The sequence below is a fragment of the Ooceraea biroi genome, chromosome 4, assembly GCF_003672135.1.
Source record: "Ooceraea biroi isolate clonal line C1 chromosome 4, Obir_v5.4, whole genome shotgun sequence".
Classification (NCBI taxonomy): Eukaryota; Metazoa; Arthropoda; class Insecta; order Hymenoptera; family Formicidae; genus Ooceraea; species Ooceraea biroi.
Genome location: NC_039509.1, coordinates 9,059,707 through 9,078,459, shown reverse-complemented (window position 1 = coordinate 9,078,459; position 18,753 = coordinate 9,059,707). Strand labels below are relative to the sequence as shown.

The 18,753-nt window shown below is 31.5% G+C and overlaps 3 protein-coding genes across 14 annotated transcripts in view; 1 reads left to right on the top strand and 2 right to left on the bottom strand.

Moving 5' to 3' along the window:
- LOC105283067 (protein ALP1-like) overlaps positions 1 to 18,753 on the top strand; it is a 58,302-nt gene that overhangs the window by 25,834 nt on the left and 13,715 nt on the right. For 5 of the 7 annotated variants that reach the window (XR_894624.3, XR_894623.3, XR_002193564.2 and 2 more), the window contains exons 1-2: positions 7,515 to 7,645; positions 7,996 to 8,260. The exons of 1 other annotated variant lie outside the window; for it this stretch is intronic. Coding sequence is in view for 3 of the 6 variants with exons in the window: in XM_011345524.2 (XP_011343826.2) it covers positions 7,578 to 7,645; positions 7,996 to 8,260 (333 nt within the window). In the remaining 3 variants the exon portion in view is untranslated. Of the gene's footprint in view, positions 1 to 7,514; positions 7,646 to 7,995; positions 8,261 to 18,753 lie in introns of those variants that run through there. One more of the 7 variants, XM_026969035.1, reaches the window with a different exon arrangement.
- Positions 1,328 to 4,355, bottom strand: LOC105283063 (ninjurin-1). The gene is made up of 2 exons (XM_011345517.3): positions 3,672 to 4,355; positions 1,328 to 1,910 (listed from the first exon to the last, which is right to left on the bottom strand). Exons 1-2 carry the CDS (start codon positions 4,002 to 4,004, stop codon positions 1,710 to 1,712), a joined length of 534 nt encoding a protein of 177 aa, XP_011343819.1. The 5' UTR covers positions 4,005 to 4,355; the 3' UTR covers positions 1,328 to 1,709.
- On the bottom strand, positions 7,470 to 18,732 carry LOC105283064 (mediator of RNA polymerase II transcription subunit 15-like). 6 transcript variants are annotated; one of them, XM_011345520.2, is made up of 3 exons: positions 17,632 to 18,732; positions 16,977 to 17,213; positions 7,470 to 7,564 (listed from the first exon to the last, which is right to left on the bottom strand). In XM_011345520.2, the coding sequence occupies exons 1-3, from the start codon at positions 18,305 to 18,307 to the stop codon at positions 7,560 to 7,562; spliced, it is 918 nt and encodes a 305-aa protein (XP_011343822.2). In that variant the 5' UTR covers positions 18,308 to 18,732; the 3' UTR covers positions 7,470 to 7,559. The 6 variants fall into 6 exon arrangements, with proteins under 6 accessions (XP_011343822.2, XP_011343820.2, XP_026824847.1 ...); XM_011345518.2 differs by lacking the exon at positions 7,470 to 7,564 and adding an exon at positions 7,645 to 8,230; XM_026969046.1 differs by lacking the exon at positions 7,470 to 7,564 and adding an exon at positions 7,645 to 8,230 and having other exon boundaries at positions 17,665 to 18,729.

Here is an 18,753-nt window from a genome sequence, read left to right as displayed (position 1 = left end):
ATTCGCGACATTGCACAGCCATGTCAGAATTTTATAATAAATGAAAAAGTAGACAAAATAAAATATATAGAAATATATAAAAATATACAAAAACTATTGTTATATGTTTCATTACACATAAATAACTGCAAAATACAATAAAACCGCATAATAAATCATTATTTATGTAATAAGTTATTTTTTAAAGAATAAAAAAATGTAATTGAACGGAAAGAAAAAAATCTGGAAGATAAAAAAGATTGTCACAACGCGGTCTCGAAACCAACTTGCGCGGATGGCAAACTGCGACGTGTGCACTTAACCACTATAGGCTATCGCGCTTCATGCCGTATTTTAGTTATCCATTGTATTTTCCTTACAGCTGGAAAATGCTCACATTTAGATGCAACTTTCTCAGAAATTAAGGCCCACATACACCCAAAATCTCTAACATGGTTTATACTTTTAATCTCGCCTTTCGAATGCACTCATGGATGGCTTATTCGAAAGTAGAGTTAGCAGTTTGCGGCATTTCCTTCTGCACTTTCTTTTGTAGCCAATTTTAACTGACGTCATCTTGTTAAGATATTTTGTTGCACAGCTTTCATATTTATCTAGTTTTTTAAGTTGTTGTACTGATCTTTTTAATTAATCAAGATATGTTAAGAAGAAAAGAACAAACACGGATGGAAAGTTTAGTTATTCGGCCTTAACTGGCAATATATTTGATCAAATAATCACAACGTTTCGACCCTTGGTTCGGGTCCTCCTCAGGTGATATTAATACAATCAGACATTAACTCGCTATGTCACATAGTACAAAACGTTCACAGATAAATAATAGATAAACACCGAAGCAATCATGTCGCAAAGTAAAAGGTAAAAAATTCTTTCCAGTGTAACAACTGAACGATAAAATAAAAAAAGTCAAGTCACATATAGAAGACAAACACTGCTCGGTAAACTTTTCAATGTCGCGTTCTTTTCTTCTTTTATTGGACTGGCGAAGATAAAGTTTTCAACATCAAGATCATATTTATAATATGTTAAGTTAATAGTATTATGAAAAGCAATCAATATATACGAAACATATTATAGTTATAAATTACATAATTCTGTTCTTTTCAAGGATATTGTTGCACAGATTCTTTTCTCTCTAACTTTTTCCTATGCGGCATTTTTTTTATTTTAAGTTTTTAAATCTTTTAATTTTTTTAGAAGGATTAGTCTTTATTTTTTTTAAAATTGCCCTATATTTCTTTTAGTATTTCGACAAAAATTTTTTTCGAAAGATGTATAATTCTTGCCACTATATTTTTGTTTGGATATAATAATATATAAGACTCTTATTTTTTATTACATGGAAACAATTTATTATACACATACAATACAATGTCTTTTCTTTGATTACAATCGTAAGTTCAACAGATTTTAATACACGAAAGATATTATTAATAGACACTAAATCATAAAGATTATAATATACAACAAATTTCTTTTAGAAACAGGAAATTAGATGTTTTAAAACTTCTAGAAATGTGATTAATTAATTCATTAGAAAATCTCTAAGCATATCTAATCTCGAAATAAGTCCAGACTAGATTAGATATAAGCAAGCACTTGGCCAAGTGCTCTCTCTCTCTCTCTCTCTCTCTTTTCCTTTTATTTTTCCTCTTTTTCTTTCTCTATCTCTTGCCTGCTTAGCTAGGACAAAATATTATAAATATTATCTACCTGTTGGTAGAAATCATGACCGGAAGTGGTTCAGTACTTGGAACAGTTATGCTAAATGCAGCTATAAATACATTAATGATTGTTATGAGGAAGACTCCCACTACGACATAATTGTTAATTTTCTGAGCATTAACAGATTTTGATTTGCCTTTTATGTCGAATCGACCCTTGAAAATTAAACTAATCCCAACGGCGACCTAAAATCATAATTTTAAAACAATTTTTCAACAATTTATCTCAATTAATGTGCAAATAATAATAAATTTAAAATTACGGTAACAAAAATCTGGCAGTTACAAATTTTTTAACATTACGCTAATATTCTTATATCACGAGATGTAAAAGTAAGATATTGATACGATTGATTAAAAAGCATATATGGTATATTTGATTTAAATATTGTTTAATTATTTTTTCAACAAGAAAAAATTTAGAAATTTTTAGACAAACATTAGTTTATTCTAAAATGTTTTTCTAATGATTTAATCTTTTAATATTTAACTGGATTTCTATATTTGATTGAAAATTATTTTTTTCTTATCCTCAAAGATAACATGTATAATTGTTTAAATGGAATGAGATTAGTTTAAATACTTATAAATAAGCCACATTTTTTTACAAAATATTAAATATTTAAAACGAAATACAAAATAATATTTAAGTGAAAATTTTCTTTCTAAGCCTTACTGTTTTTTAAGGTTTTTTGTATTGATTCAAGCTAATAAAAATGATAAGTTATAATAATGAATAAGGAATATAACTTCGTAAAATAAACCATATGTAGCAAAAAATGGCAACAAATAATGCATATCCAAGTAAAATATCCTAGGAAAAGATATACATCCAAGAGTGTATTCTTACGAGTTTCTATAAAGAAAGAATGCAGCAAAAGCATACTAATTAAAGATTCTTTTCTTGACGGTAATATTGAATTATACAATGTGTGCATGTGCGATTCTACGTTTCAAAAAGGATATTTTTACTTGAGCAACCATTAACATTCCAAAAATTCAACGCTTCAGAGTTTATAAAAAATTTATTATAGTTACCACCAACCAAATTTAAAGACTTTGTATTAATTTATTTCATAACAATAATCTTGTGGAAGTAAACTGAACAGAAAAGTGAAATCATATTTTAAAGTAATAATTGTACTCGATAAAAAACATATATATATATATATATACGTGATCAAAACGTCGTGTAATATATATTAATCAATTTGCCAGTTCGGTCGAGAGAAAAGGAATACTTTCATTGATTCATCCTGGCGATAGAAACTTATTAATTTGAGTAATTTTGTTATTTATTATTATTTTTATTATTTTATTAAAAAACACATTCTCATTTTTACAAGAATAGAGAAGCGAGTATATTATAAAATAAAAATCCAATAATGGCATCTTATAGGCTTCAATCTTCAAACTGAAAAAATTCTATTTGTATAATGATTTTTCGTGGAAACAGTCTCATTCAAATTTCGCTAAGTTTTGTCTACAATTTCTTCATCATATTTTTTCAACAGTATAATTATATTGATACGTTTCATTTCCTAAATGACTTTAATTAGAAGCAAATATTATTTTTAAAACTTGAGGGTTTCCCGCTGTTAGTTATACAATTTGAAGGATTTAACTTGCAATCTTGCAAAATATAGAATTCTTTTTCTGTCACTTTGATTCCTTTTCCTTTATTTTTTGGAATCAAAATGGCAAAAAATGCAGCTAAATTATAGTATAAACATTGGTTGTAATCGCTAACGAAAGCATAACAGTAATTAAAAAGTGTCTTGAAATAAAAGAGTTAATAAAAATCGATTTAAACATTTCCAAAAATAGTCATTTGTAAAAACTAAGTATTCTTATTTGCATAAAATGATTTTCTATCAAGTTTTTTTAGTTTTCCTAATATACAATTGTCATCAATAAATCAGTAAACATTGTCTGATAATGTATTACCTGTAATGAGAGGCTAATAGCAATCAAAATCATGATGAGATAAAAAGTCGGACTATTTCGTTGATATTCAATAAGATATCTCAATTGATTTGCATTAGCTGTTATAAGTGCGACATCCATCATACCCTGCGCCACAGTTTTTTTGGCCGCGAAGCTATTCACTTGTTTTGCAGTATAATTCGGACTTCTTTTGTCTGTGGTATCAATGGATTCTTGGATAACACCTGGCTCATTTATTACGACATTCTCATCCGTATTCATTTTAATGAATGTGGGCAACGAACGATTTGCCATGTCCTCGATTATTTCTATCTTAACGGATGTATCATCCATTCTCTTGCCAAACTGATTTTCGTCTCTTCCACGATTTTGCACACACCAATTCAAACACCGTTGTCACTATTTCAAATTGACAAAAGCACATATGATTTCTCGTGATAAAGAACGTCCTCGTAATGCGATCAGTACGCATCAGTATCAAGTACGCATCTGAAATCATTTTACGTTTCTCGGAACGCGCGCGTGCAGGAAAGAGAGGACGAGAAGAGAAAGAGAAAGGGAGAGAGAAAGAGAGAGAAAGAGAGAGAAGCTAAGATTAGATCGAAAATCACTGATAAATTTTCTCAGACAATAAAATAATAGATGTTTATTCTTTGAATAGTTATATATATAATTCCTACTTTATTATATATATATATATATATATATTATATTATATTATAGTGTATAGTATATCTATTGTAAATACTATTATAAGAATATATTTTAGTTCGAAAAGCGATATTGAAATATTAAAAGGTATTTTTTTCATATAAAAGTTATTTTATCTAAAAATATTTTTTTAAGCCACTGTAAAATATCAATATTTTAGCTATAATTTAAAAAAAATTGTTTGTACACTAGTTTCTGTCGGCCAAAAATAAAAAAAGTAGTTTTTATTTTTATATATACACAAATAATAAAAACTACTTTTTTATTTTTATTCTCAGCAAGTGAATGAAAGATCAAATATTCATGTGACACGTCAACACATGACGTATGTGCGAAAATCGTTTCTAAACTAATTGACGTAAGCGACATGCGAAACTTCTTATACAGGGTGTCCGGCATGAAGCGGACCAACGATCGTGAGCTGGTAGAGCACAGTGAACTGAAAAGAAAAGTCCTGTACCACTTTGCAATTTTCGCAATAATTATCGAGTAATTAATTATTAAAAATTATCATATTAAGCCGGCCTACCGCCAAATATAAGTGCGCGGCGAGATGTGATCGTCTAGCGATCGTGGTTGCTAGGTGCGTGGGGCGGTTACATACTAAGTTTGTTACATACTTCGCGATCATACTTCGTTACCATATGACATTTGCCATATTTTTCTCTTTGCATATGTCAATGTATTAAAAACAGATTCGATATTTCCAAAAAACTTACTCTTTTAAAAAACAAAGACAAAAATACATGAAGTACACGCGCTATGGATTATGTGAATCTATTTTTCTACAAAAACTGATATTAAAAATTTGCATCAATTAAAAAAATATTTTATGGAAATTAAAACTTACATAACAACAACCGAATTGTTAAATTGCAAGAATATAACTATTTTACGGATTAATGTTAGTATGTACAATATTAATCTTGTTTATATTCTCACGAAACGTGTTATGCCAGTGACATCCGTTTCTACTCAAGCTAACACAAATTATGACGGAAGAGTTTAGACCACAAGCAGTAATGATAAAAAACTTTATCGTAATCTATATTTAACTAGCACTCTCTGACCGGAACTAAGAAACCACAAATCATTATTTCACGAAATTTACTTGATTATTTCACAGTTGCACAAATAAATAATTAAATTAGAGAAAGAGAATAATTATATGTAATATATTTAATTCAGGTCTACTAATATTACATTAATAACATGGAAATTATGGAAAAAACTTTTACGATGTATATTATTATTTTTCTAAGCATTAAAAAACTTAAATTTGCTTCTATGTCAAATTATTTTCAACAATTAAATCGATAACAATGGCCAAAAACGTGAGAATAGTTTATGATTATTCCAAGTTCTGTATTTTAATAAACTATTATAAGTTATATACGCTAGTGGCTTTTCATTCAATATCGACAATGTCAAACGTGATTACGTAAATCGGTATTCGACAATACACTGTTCGAACGTTGATCTCCATACACGACAGAGAATGTGGATACAACTAGACGGGTCATTGTTTATCGAAATTCTAACTTCCGGTCTGAAATTTTTTTTTAATGAGACATGGTATTTTTTATTACGGATTCGGATTCTACGCGAGAAAACATGCAACTTTTGTCTGAAACATTTTTCCGAAAAATGTCATCTTATGTCCTTAAAATGATCTTCAAGATGAGTTTTGAGGACATTTTAAGGACATAAGATGACATTTTTCGGAAAAATGTTTCAAACAAAAGTTACTTACTTTTCGATGGAGAATAAGAATCTGCAATAAAAAGTTGGGGTTTCAATTTAAGAAATAGAAGGTGATCTTCGCGTGACCTTCAAACGACTATTCAAGGTCAAACCAATGGTATCATCTTATGTCCCCCTCGAAATCGTGACATGTCTGTCTGAAACATTTTTTCGTATCACTTTTAGTTTTTTAAAAAATCGACTGTATAAATTAAAATGGGCCACCCTGTATATGACATTTTTTAAGAGATTAATTTTTATTTGATTAGCTGTGACTGGTAAAGTTTTACTTGGCGCCATTTTCCGATATCATATTTTTATAGATTTATATACATTTGTTTAATAAGTTAATTTTTACTTGGTTAATTATATATATATATATATACATTTGTATAATAGATTAATTTTTATTTGGTTGGTTGTGACTGGCGTGTGTACTTGGCGCCTTTTTCCCCTTTTTTCAAAAAAGGTAATTTTTGTGAGATATTAATTTTTTTATTATAATCGAATGTCAACACCCAGTATATTGTAATTAATTATCGGAATACAAAAAGTTTAATTTATCATGTCAAATATTTCTGGAATCACAAATACAAGTTTTTCGGGTTTTTCGGTTGGTCAATAAAAATCGGACACCCTATATATTACAACCAAAAGTCGACACCCAGTATATTATAAAATCGCAAATACAATTTTTTCGCTTGGTCATTAAAAGTTGGACACCCTATATATTATAATCAAAAGTCGACACTCAGTATCAATATAATTACTCATCGGAAAAAATAAAGTTTAATCTATCGTGTCAAATTTTTCTAGAATAACAAATACAAGTTTTTCGGGTTGGTCAATTAAAATCGAACACCCTATATATTATAATCAAAAGTCGACACCTAGTATATAAATCATCAGAAAATATAAAGTTTAATCTCTCGTGTCAAATTTTTCTAGAATCTCACAGTTACAAGTTTTTCAAGTTGGTCAATTAAAATCGGACACCCTTTATATTATAATCGAAAGTCGACACCCAGTATATTATAATTAATCATCGTCTTAAGCTGGAGACACAATGCGAGGCGATAGTGATAGGAACAGGGGAATAGCAATAGAATAGAAATAGTAATAGAAATTATCGCTACCCAATACACAATGGCGCGATAGGAATAAAAGCCAACCAATCAGAAAGCGAGTAGTCAACTGCGTTACATAACCCCATCGACATATAGAATGAACTGCGCATCGCGGTACCAAAGCTCGCGCCCGCTGTAGAAAAGGAAGTACTATATGATAGGCCTATGTCTGTCCTTTGTTGCTAGCAGCTCATTGGGAAGTTTGTCCCCACCAGAATTTTTGTAATAACGTAGCGTTAAATTCAGCACCTGCTCACTCGTGATTGATACTCGACTCGTTCTATCGCATTATTGTGCTTCCGTTTGTTCAACCTATTTAACAATAATGGGTGTGAAATGTGTGATATGTAAGACCAGTTATAACAAGAAGGAAAAGAATGTACAACTGCATCAGTAAGTACATTTTATCTTGTATGAAACATTGTTATAATTTATAATATACTTTCTTAACGTGTTATAAAGCTGTAATTATATACATTTTTGCATAGCGTTTGTTAAATATACATATAAACTATATGTGATATGATACAATAAGTGCGTGTAATAGTATTTAATATCAATTATGAAGTAAAATTATGAAAAGTGAGGTTAGATTATGTAGTTGCGTTTTACATACAAGGGACATTTTGAACATCCATTATTTTAGATATATTTTAAATATTTTTTATTAAATATTTTATAACAAAAAAAAAACATTGAATTATACAAAATAATAAGTATTATATTAATTATCTTTTTTTCAGAGTTCCACAAAAGGACGACATAATGAAATTATGGCTATCAGTACTAAATATGGAACATATGAATCAAAACGCAAAACTTTGTTCAAAACACTTTACAGAACAGGATTTCAACATAAGTGTAGTTGGAGAAAAAAAGTATTTAAAACCTGATGCAGTCCCATCTAGAAATCAATGGAAAGATGAGAAAAACATTGATTGTAACAACTCTAACGAAGAGAGCATACAGCATACAACACTGCAACATAAAACATACATCTTTAAAAAGGTAATATTAGTTAAACTATATATGTGTGTGTGTGTGTTACAATAAAATGTTTGTTTATGCGTATAAAAATACTATGTATAACATATTAGGTTCTATATCAAGCGACGCGGTAGCGTCGCGACGCCAAGTACATAATCAAAAAAAGGTTCCGAACAATGAGAGTCACTGTATAATATCGAGTGTTACCAATTTCATTGCATAAACGTCGCGCGCTACCAAGTAGCTTATCTGCAATTCATGCCATTTGACAGGTCATATCAACTTATGATTAAAATATCTCAGGAATTAAAGCCGTAATCAAAAATCTAACGGCACTTGTATAATAAAATGTGAATGCGAGCTTTCGATCGCGACCAATTTGAATAAGATTGGTGCAGTCAATCCTGAGATATTATATTCGTACGTTAGAATCGTGACGTTTCGTTTTCCGTATTCTGGTTCAGACTCACGTACATATGTTCGCACATATACATGCAAAGCGATTTTGTCCCTCAAGTTGCTGTTCACACATGCATGATTTAATTTATTATTTATTAAAAATGATTTTAATAATGATGTTGCATGACGACGACGACGACGACGACGACACGACGACGATGTTGCACTACGACGACGACGACGACGACGACGGAGACGGAGACGGAGACAAGATTTGGATACAAAATGTTTTCCTGATTTATATCCATATGGTGTAAATGGACAGCATGAAGATAGATGTGTCCGGATAACTGATTTCGAATATATTAAATTAAGACTTATGTCAGAACACTCGGAATTTCGGACAAATCCACAATTTCTTTTCTATTCATTACATGATAACAATATGCGACAATTAAATGCTGGCATATTTCATAAACTGAATGTTACTGATCCTCGTGAAAAGTATACAGCTGCTACTTATTTGGAGCAATTATCTAACCAGCAGCTTGAATCTAACTTAAGTACTATATTTTCTAAGTTACGAAATACAGAACAATATTGGAGAATACCTAGAGGCAATTTGCGTTGTATGATAAATAATTACGGACCTGCTACTTGGTTTCTTACTCTTAGTCCATGTGAATGGTTATGGACCGATTTGATAGAATATCTTCGAGAAATAAATGAACCAATTGCCAATGGAAAATCTGCAAACGAGCTTATTGCATTCGATCCTGTATCAACTTCGAGATTCATAGATAATAAATTCGCTCTTTCACGAGTAACTACGTTGAGTGGATTGCACCTTATAAATTTTGATCCCTCTTCTGTAAAAGCAACTGAGTTAGCTATAATAGAATATAACAGATTAAGAACACAATACAGGTCAGATCTTGTACATATTAATATTTTGAAACCACGTGTTCACAAGGTTCGTGATACAATTTTGGCAATATCAAAAAATGTCTTGGAATGTCAAGTTAATGATAACGATATTAATGATTATACTTTATGGCATATAAGAGGACTTCCAAATGTTGATAATACATCTTGCTATGCTAATGTTTCAATTCAATGTGTGCTTCATTATTCTACTCTCAGAAAATTGTTGTTTCGTCTTGAACATACGAATATTATAAGACAATTTATTGATTGTTACGTGTCAAACGATAACATTATTAATATAATGGCAATACGGCAATTGGCAGGACATCAATATCTTGAAAAGATTCAACAAGATGTTAGTGAGTTTATTATACATCTTATTAATAACATTGATAATATAAAGAGAGTAATCGAGCACCAATTAAACATAACTTTACGATGTAAAGTATGCAATTATACAAACACAAAAATGTATACAAATTATATATTATTGCTCCAATTACCTGACAATTTAAAAAAATCAACTTTACAAGAATTAATACAATATAGTTTTTCACGCTGGAATAATGTGGAAAAAATATGTACTAATTGTGGTGCTACTTCTATACTTGCAAAGACTGATATAAGTATAACAGGAAGTGTTATCATCTTACAGTTATTGTTATTTAAAATTAGTGATACAAAAATTATTAAAATAACAGATTTAAAAATTAAAGGTGTACCTACGGAAAAGATCTCTATTAGTGCGAATATATATAAAATTATTAGTGGAATTTTTCATGAAGGTAAAAGTACAATTGATGGACATTATACAAACATAGTACGTGCTAAAGGTACCGAATGGCAATTAATAAATGATTCGAAAGTACAAAAGTGCAGTTGGCCTCGAAATGCTAAAAATGCATATATTTTTGCAGAAAAAATATAAATAAAAAATTTTTGCAAAAAGCAATGAGATCCCATTAAAAAAACCTTATAAAGGTGAAAAAAGTACGCCAAGTACATAAAAAATCTCACCTTGTACGCAACAAAAAGTGTAAAATGCTATTTATAAAAATCAAAACTAAATATGAAATCAATAGTTAACTAGCCAAGTACCTCGAAGCAATTCAGTTTGAGTATTTTATCCAAATGTTTTCCATGCATACTCTCTTATCACATAACGACATTGAAGTACTTGGCGTGCCCAGGTCGCATTAAAACATATTGTCCTAACTATAATCTGTACTTTACATGTAAATTATGTGTGTCGGCTAAGTAATGAAAAAAGATATTTGTAATCACTTTCTTAGTCTGCAAAACTGTAAATGTGTTTATTTTAATATTTCCAACTAACAAGATTTATGAGTCATTATTGAAAATCAAGATACAAAATACAGTAAAAATCAAGATGCTGTACAAATTTATAAGAATGTTATAAGATATTTAGAAGAACACTTGACCACTGCAATCCGGGCACGCCAAGTACTTCAATGTCGTTATGTGATAAGAGAGTATGCATGGAAAACATTTGGATAAAATATTCAAACTGCATTGCTTCGAGATACTTGGCTAGTTAACTATTGATTTCATATTTAGTTTTGATTTTTATAAATAGCACTTTACACTTTTGTTTCGTACAAGGTGAGAGTTTTTATGTACTTGGCGTACTTTTTTCACCTTTATAAGGTTTTTTTAATGGGATTATAATATATACAGTTATGATATTGTAGACAGATATATATATATATATATATATATATATATAGATGTATGAGCAATAAATATAATCAGATATATACAAATATGTATATCAAATATTTTAATTTTTTTATTTATTACCTATAATATAATATTAATATAAATAATAAAAATTGTAATAATGTGTGTATTGCGTATATTATATGTATATATGCAATAAATAATAAATACAATAAAAATAAGTTAATAAAACTACACACACAAGTAAAGTAGTTTTATATAATAGTTAACATATTTTTCTACTTTTTTCCACTATTGCATTTTTAAAATATTTGTTTTTATATAGTTACGTATAAGCAATACATAAACTTATATTGATTATTTATATTATTATATTTTTTATTTCGCACTTGTACAATTCCATTACTAATGTATATCTTATTAATCTAACTAATCTATATCTTATTATTTATTTATAAAGTTCTATATATAGCACTTATGTATAGAACTTTATAAATAATTAATACTTTACAATAAATAATAAATAATTAAATACTTAATAAAATATCAATTTGTAATACAATAGTACACGTACAAAAATATAAATATCAATATAATAATATAAATCATGAATATAAATTTATCTATTGTTTATACATGAATATATTAAAACAAATATTTGTAAAATACAATAGTAGAAAAATAATTAACTATATCATTAAAAACAAAAATTGTGCGCAGGGTTCGCAACTTTATTGCGACGGCCTGCAAGAAGGGAGACAGACATAGGCCTATCATATAGTACCTCCTTTTCTACATGTTACGGTTTTAGCAGGTTATACACAATACAAGACACACAGTGGACTCCTGAGAGGTAAAATCAGCCGTGAGGATTATAATATACTTTATTGAATACTTGAATGTAAGATTATAATGAAAAGAAAAACTATGTTGCACGTTACTCAAGCGTGCGAACTCGAACGAAATCGTTCTTCTGTCTGAGAAGAAAACGCGCGAATCGTTGACAAAAGAAAAAACCGCGCATGCGTACAATTCACTAAATAAATACGCGTGACTCAAACACGAACTAAATATTATTCATACATCCTCAACACTCCCACCTTTTGAGTGTTGGAAGTCGCGTACTTAATAATAACAAACATAAAATATACTTATACGCATTACATATCCTTACAAAACAAACCCATCGCGGATAATAATCTATTAAAATTCTTTTTCGGTAAGGCCTTTGTAAATATATCCGCCAATTGATCATTTGTACATACATACATTACATCGATTTCACGACTATCGTATTTTTCTCTGATAAAATGAAATTTTATGTCAATGTGTTTTGTCCGAGAATGGAACTCGGAGTTTTTCACGAATTTAATAGCTGATTGATTATCAACATATATCGTAGTTGGATTATCATAAATGTAACCTAAATCACATAATAATTTTCGTATCCACACAGATTCTTTAACTGCTAAACACGCCGCTATATACTCTGCCTCTGCAGTACTAAGGGTTACGCAATTTTGTCTTTTTGATGTCCATGTAATTGGACCGTTCGATAACTTAAAAACATAGCCACTGGTCGATCTACGAGTATCTATATCTGCAGCGTAATCTGAATCCGAATAACCTATTAAATCTAAAATTTCACATTTCGAATATCTTATTCCCATATATTTTGTGCAAGACAAATATCGCATAATCCTTTTCACTGCATTCCAGTGCTGGTCCTTGTATTTATTTAAATACCTGCTGACTACACCTACAGCGTACGCAATATCCGGTCGTGATACAAACGATAAAAATAACAAAGCGCCTACTGCCTCACGATATGGTACTCTAAGCTTCGATTCCTCTTCTACATTAACAACCTGTAGTTTTACATGTGGATCTGCAGGGATTGATAAAGATTTCGCATCTGTCATATTATATGACATTAATATACGCTCGATATATAATGTCTGGCTAATACATATCGAATTCTCTTTACGATTCCGTTTTATTTCCATACCTAAAAAATATTCGGAATTTCCAATCATAATTTCAAATACGTCTTGTATTTGTCTTAAAACATCACTTATTAAACTTTCATTTGTGGCTATAATGAGACCATCATCAATATATAACGCAATTATTACCTTGCCTCGCTCATCTAATCGAATGTACACACACGGGTCAGCTGTTGATTTTTTAAAATTAATACTTTTTAAAAAAATATCAAATTTCTCGTTCCAGCATCTCGCTGACTGTTTTAACCTGTACAATGCTTTACGCAATTTACAAACCATTTTTTTATTTTGTATTTTTAAACCATCTGGTACTTGCATATAAATTTCTTCTCGTAAATCTCCGTTAATAAAAGCTGTTTTCACATCAAATTGTCCGATTTCTAAATTTTCTTGTACGGCTATTGCTAAAAGAACTCGTATTGAATCATAACGGACCACCGGTGAAAATATTTCTTTATAATCTAATCCTTCTTTTTGTGTATAACCTTTAGCGCAAAGGCGTGCTTTGTATCTTATTTGATTTGTGCTTGGGTTTTCCTTAATTTTGAACACCCATTTGCATCCTATAACCTTTTTGTTTACAGGTAAAGGTGATAATTCCCATGTCTCATTTATTTCATGTGCTTTAAGCTCTTCAGCAATTGCGGTTTTCCAATTGGCTGAATCTTCACTCTGTATTGCTTCTAAGTAAGTCTTTGGTTCCACATAAGATACAAAGCATGCCGCATAACGACTTGGAGTCTTAATGCTCTTCCGATCTCTTAATTCATATTTCTTTGAAATAACTGGCTCGGTTTCATCGCTCGCATTTTCACAATCTAAAAAGTCATTGTCATCTGCCGTTTGATCATTAATTAAATCTTTATCGTCGTTAATCGCCTCGTCTTTTATAGTAATAACAGGACCGCTGTCCATTTCTGATTTTACATCTTCATCATTTTTGTTAAATACTACATCACGTGAAACAATGACATTATCAACATTAGGGTCGTATAATCTGTAATTCTGTGAATCACCTTGATACCCTACTAAAATACATTTTCTCGATTTAGTGTCAAATTTCTTGCGAAATTCTTTTGGAATATGTGCATATGTAACGCTTCCAAAAATCCTAATATGCGCTAAGTCTGGTTTCTGTTGTGTCCGTAATTCGAACGGAATTTTATCACGTGACATTGATGAAACGCACCTGTTTAAAATATATACCGCTGTATTTATTGCCTCTGCCCATAACCTATGAGGCACTTTCTTCGCAAGCATCATTGTTCGAGCACATTCAATTATAGTACGCATCTCGCGTTCAGCTCGCCCGTTTTGTTGATGTACGTAAGGTGTTGATGTCTCGAACTTTATTCCATGTGACGATAAATAATTCATCATTTCTTTATTACGAAATTCCGTACCGTTATCACACCTAAAAACTTTTATGTGATATCCAAATTTATTATAAAAAGCAATTTCAAACTCTTTAAAATATTTAAAAGTATCGCTTTTATGTTTCAAAAAATACACAGTACGAAAACACGAATGATCATCTTTAAGTAACAAAAAATATTTCGAACCTCCCACCGAATCCGTGGGCATAGGACCACACAAATCTGCGTGAATTAAATCACCTATTTTGGCCCTTTTAACTCTTACTGTCTTATTAAATGATAATTTATGTTGCTTCCCAAAAACACAACACTCACAAAAAGAAGCATCATAATTATTCATCTTTATACCGGTTATTCGATTGTTATCAATCATTTCACGTAACACTTTACAGTTAATGTGCCCGAGTCTACGATGCCATAAGGTTAAATCATCCTTTGCAACAACATTCGCAACCTCATTCTTCACAATTACCTTAAACATCAATTTATATAAATTATTTCTCTCACGCTTTCCATAAGCTACTAAATTATCCTTTGAATAAATGAAAACGTTATCTAAAATAAAACGCAAATCAAAACCTTTCTGAGTGATTATACCAGTTGAAAATAAATTATTCTTTAAACTGGGTACATACAAAACATCATCAATGCGACCGTCTATCCACTTTCCATTTACACATTTTTGGATATATACAGGGTGTCCCGGGTTTTAACCGACAAACTGCGGGAGCATATTCTACTAGTGGAAATAAGAAAAAATTCTTATATCGAGTTTGCTTAGAAATGCTTTATTACAAAGTTATAAACCAATATTGAAAAGAAATATGAGATAAGTAACAACGGATTTTTTCACAAAAATAAAAATTATCTACGCAATGATTTAGTGACGCATTTCAAAATGTTGTCCTTGCACATCGATACAAGCTAGACATCGACGTAGTACAGAATTTGTTACAGTACGACATTCCTGAAAATTTTGTTGCATCTCAGTAACTGAATTAGTAATTCGTTGCTTTAAATCTTCAAGCGAGATTACTTCTGTACTGTAAACTTTATTTTTTAAAGTTCCCCATAAATAAAAATCAAGAGGCGTTAAATCGGGCGATCTTGGAGGCCAGAAAACCGGTCCTCCTCGACCAATCCGCCTATGAGCATAATGTTTATCTAACCAGTTTCTAACTTGTCTAGCATAGTGCGATGGACAACCGTCTAACTGTATCCAGCTGTTTTGGCAAAACTGCAGTGGCACATTTTCCATCAAAATTGGTAAATCGTTTGATAGGAATCTTCGAAAAGATTCTCCGTTCAATCGGTCAGGTAAAAAGAACGGACCAATAAGCCGGTCATGAAGTATACCCATCCAAACATTACATCGAAATTCGTGTTGAAAGTTTCTTTGTTTGGTAGTATGTGGATTATTATGAGCCATGGCTATTATGAGAATTGAATATGCCTCGTCTTGTAAAGGTCACTTCATCTGTCCATAATATCATTGATGAGAAAAGATTGTCCCTTTCTACTGCATTCACATACCAGTTACAAAATTCGACTCGTTTCTGATAATCGATTGGAAGTAATTCTTGTACAGGTGTGTAATGATATGCGCATCTGTCATCAGCACGCAACGTTCTCCAAATAGTGTTTTGTGATATCTACAGTTGAGCTGAAGCACGTCGAACACTTTGTGTAGGAGTATTATCAAAAAGATTTAAGATTCTTTCCGAGCGTCGTCGGTGTCTTAGAGCTGAACGAACATCATCATATTCATTCATAGATCGAAATGAACCCAAATTACGTAATTGCAAATGGGTATTACTAAACACAGAACTATCTGGTACTCTCCTGTTAGGAAATCTACGTTGATACTCTCGTACGGCAGCTCGTGCATTTCCGTCACAGAATCCGTACACGAAATGAATATCAGTGGATTCCTCATTTGAAAACACTTTTGACATTCTGATAGTAATTGCTAGTTCACACGACGATTGAAATCTAACAGCTACTGTTGTGAAAGTAACAATCATACTGAATCGTTTCAACATAGTGAACATGAATACATGTGAATACACATAACATAAACATCTTCGACCTTCCAAATTCTACACTATGTTCCGTTGTTACTTATCTCATATTCCTTTTCAATATTGGTTTATAACTTTGTAATAAAGCATTTCTAAGCAAACTCGATATAAGAATTTTTTCTTATTTCCACTAGTAGAATATGCTCCCGCAGTTTGTCGGTTAAAACCCGGGACACCCTGTATATGTAAAGTAAAATAATAACATAAATAAATAATATTATGAAAAATAAAAATAAGTATGTAATACCTTGTTTCTGCGGCTGTTGCTGCTGCTGCTGTTGCAACTGCTCTTGCTGCTGTTGCTGCTGCTCCTGCTGCTGTTGCTGCTGCCCCTGCTGATGCAACAGAAATTGCAACTGCCGCTGCATTATTTCTTGTTGTTGTTGTTGTTGATGCTGCTTCACCAAATACTGTAACAGTTGCATATTTGCAGCAGCAGGGGGTTGGTCCTCCAGCAGCATTTGCTCCACATCTTTCGTTATTTCTTTAAAAATAAATATATTTTATTTACAATATAAATACAATATATATTGTATTTATATTGTAAATAAAATATATAATGCCTCGTCCCTTCACTTCGCACACTGAATTGTCGCCCAAACAAACCGATTCGCTTATCTCGACAAAATCACTAAACCAATTTCGCTGAAAAGACATATGTCTGCTAGCTCCGCTATCTAATAACCAAGAATTTTTAATATCCGCGTTTAAAACGCTATTTTCGATTTCTGTAACTAAAAATGCACCATGTTCATCGCGACTAAATTTACTTTTACTTGATGTTAAACTTTGACAAGCAATATCAGACTTATCTCTATTTAAATCTTTTTTCTTAAAACAATCTTTTGCATAATGTCCCAACTTGTGACAAAAGTAACGTTCTATATCTTTCTTATTCTTACTTTTACGCGTGCTCGTACTATCGAATTTCTTACTAATTTTAAATTTATCGCCTCTTTTTCCGGTGCTTGTTGTGACGAGTGCCTCTGCCTTCGCATCCGTGACTGTCAGCCGTTGTTCCTCCTTTATCACTCGCTCGATCAAATTTGCACGTGTTTGATTTTCCACAAGAACACTGTCCCACGCGGTGACCAGTGGGTTGAATCTTTCAGGAAGCGTCATCAAAATTTTGGTGTTGATGGCTATGTCGGACAACGCCTCTCCTACATCGTTCAACTGTCGAGCCAGATTCTCGATCTTGGATACATGTTGCATTACTGTCTCGTTAGCGCCCATTCGACACTCGTAAAAACGTGACAAAAGTATAGATTTATTAGCAGCACTGCGTTGCTCGTATATATTACTTAACTTTTGCCACATTTCATTTGCCGTTTGGCAAGAAATGAGATACTCTAATTGTGCGAACTCCATCGAAGAAGCAAGAATGCATTTGGCTTTCGCATTCTTAGAAACCCAGTTTGTGTGTATAGGGTCGTCTTCCGCAGGTCTCACTAAAGACCCCTTCACAATCTCCTTGCAGCCGCAAGTTTCGAAAACTGCTAACATTTGGAACTTCCATAATTGGAACTTTGTCCCGTTAAACTTTGTAATATTCCTTAAATCAAAGGAATCGCCCATGGTCGAGAAAGAATGTCTCCGTTGATCACCACGGCAAAATATGTTCGTCTTTATCACCTCTTGCCGGTTCGACAAAATAACCTCTCACGTAACCTCTTACTGCGCTCGTAGCCCTGGGCCCATAACCTGTTACGGTTTTAGCAGGTTATACACAATACAAGACACACAGTGGACTCCTGAGAGGTAAAATCAGCCGTGAGGATGATAATACACTTTATTGAATACTTGAACGTAAGATTATAATGAAAAGAAAAACTATGTTGCACGTTACTCAAGCGTGTGAACTCGAACGAAATCGTTCTTCTGTCTGAGAAGAAAACGCGCGAATCGTTGACAAAAGAAAAAACCGCGCATGCGTACAATTCACTAAATAAATACGCGTGACTCAAACACGAACTAAATATTATTCATACATCCTCAACACTACAACGAGCGCGAGCTTTGGT

What these genes read in the sequence shown, in the direction of transcription:
- LOC105283063 (XM_011345517.3), bottom strand. Translation starts at nt 4,004, where the DNA reads ATGGATGATACATCCGTTAAGATAGAAATAATCGAGGACATGGCAAAT. An exon ending in CTATTAGCCTCTCATTACAG is followed by an intron (nt 1,911 to 3,671) that starts GTAATACATTAT and finishes TTATGATTTTAG; the next exon opens with GTCGCCGTTGGGATTAGTTT.
- LOC105283064 (XM_011345518.2), bottom strand. Translation starts at nt 18,307, where the DNA reads ATGGGCGATTCCTTTGATTTAAGGAATATTACAAAGTTTAACGGGACA. An exon ending in TAGTACGAGCACGCGTAAAA is followed by an intron (nt 17,214 to 17,631) that starts GTAAGAATAAGA and finishes TTATTTTTAAAG; the next exon opens with AAATAACGAAAGATGTGGAG. An exon ending in GCAACAGCCGCAGAAACAAG is followed by an intron (nt 8,231 to 16,976) that starts GTATTACATACT and finishes TTTATGTTGCAG; the next exon opens with TGTTGTATGCTGTATGCTCT.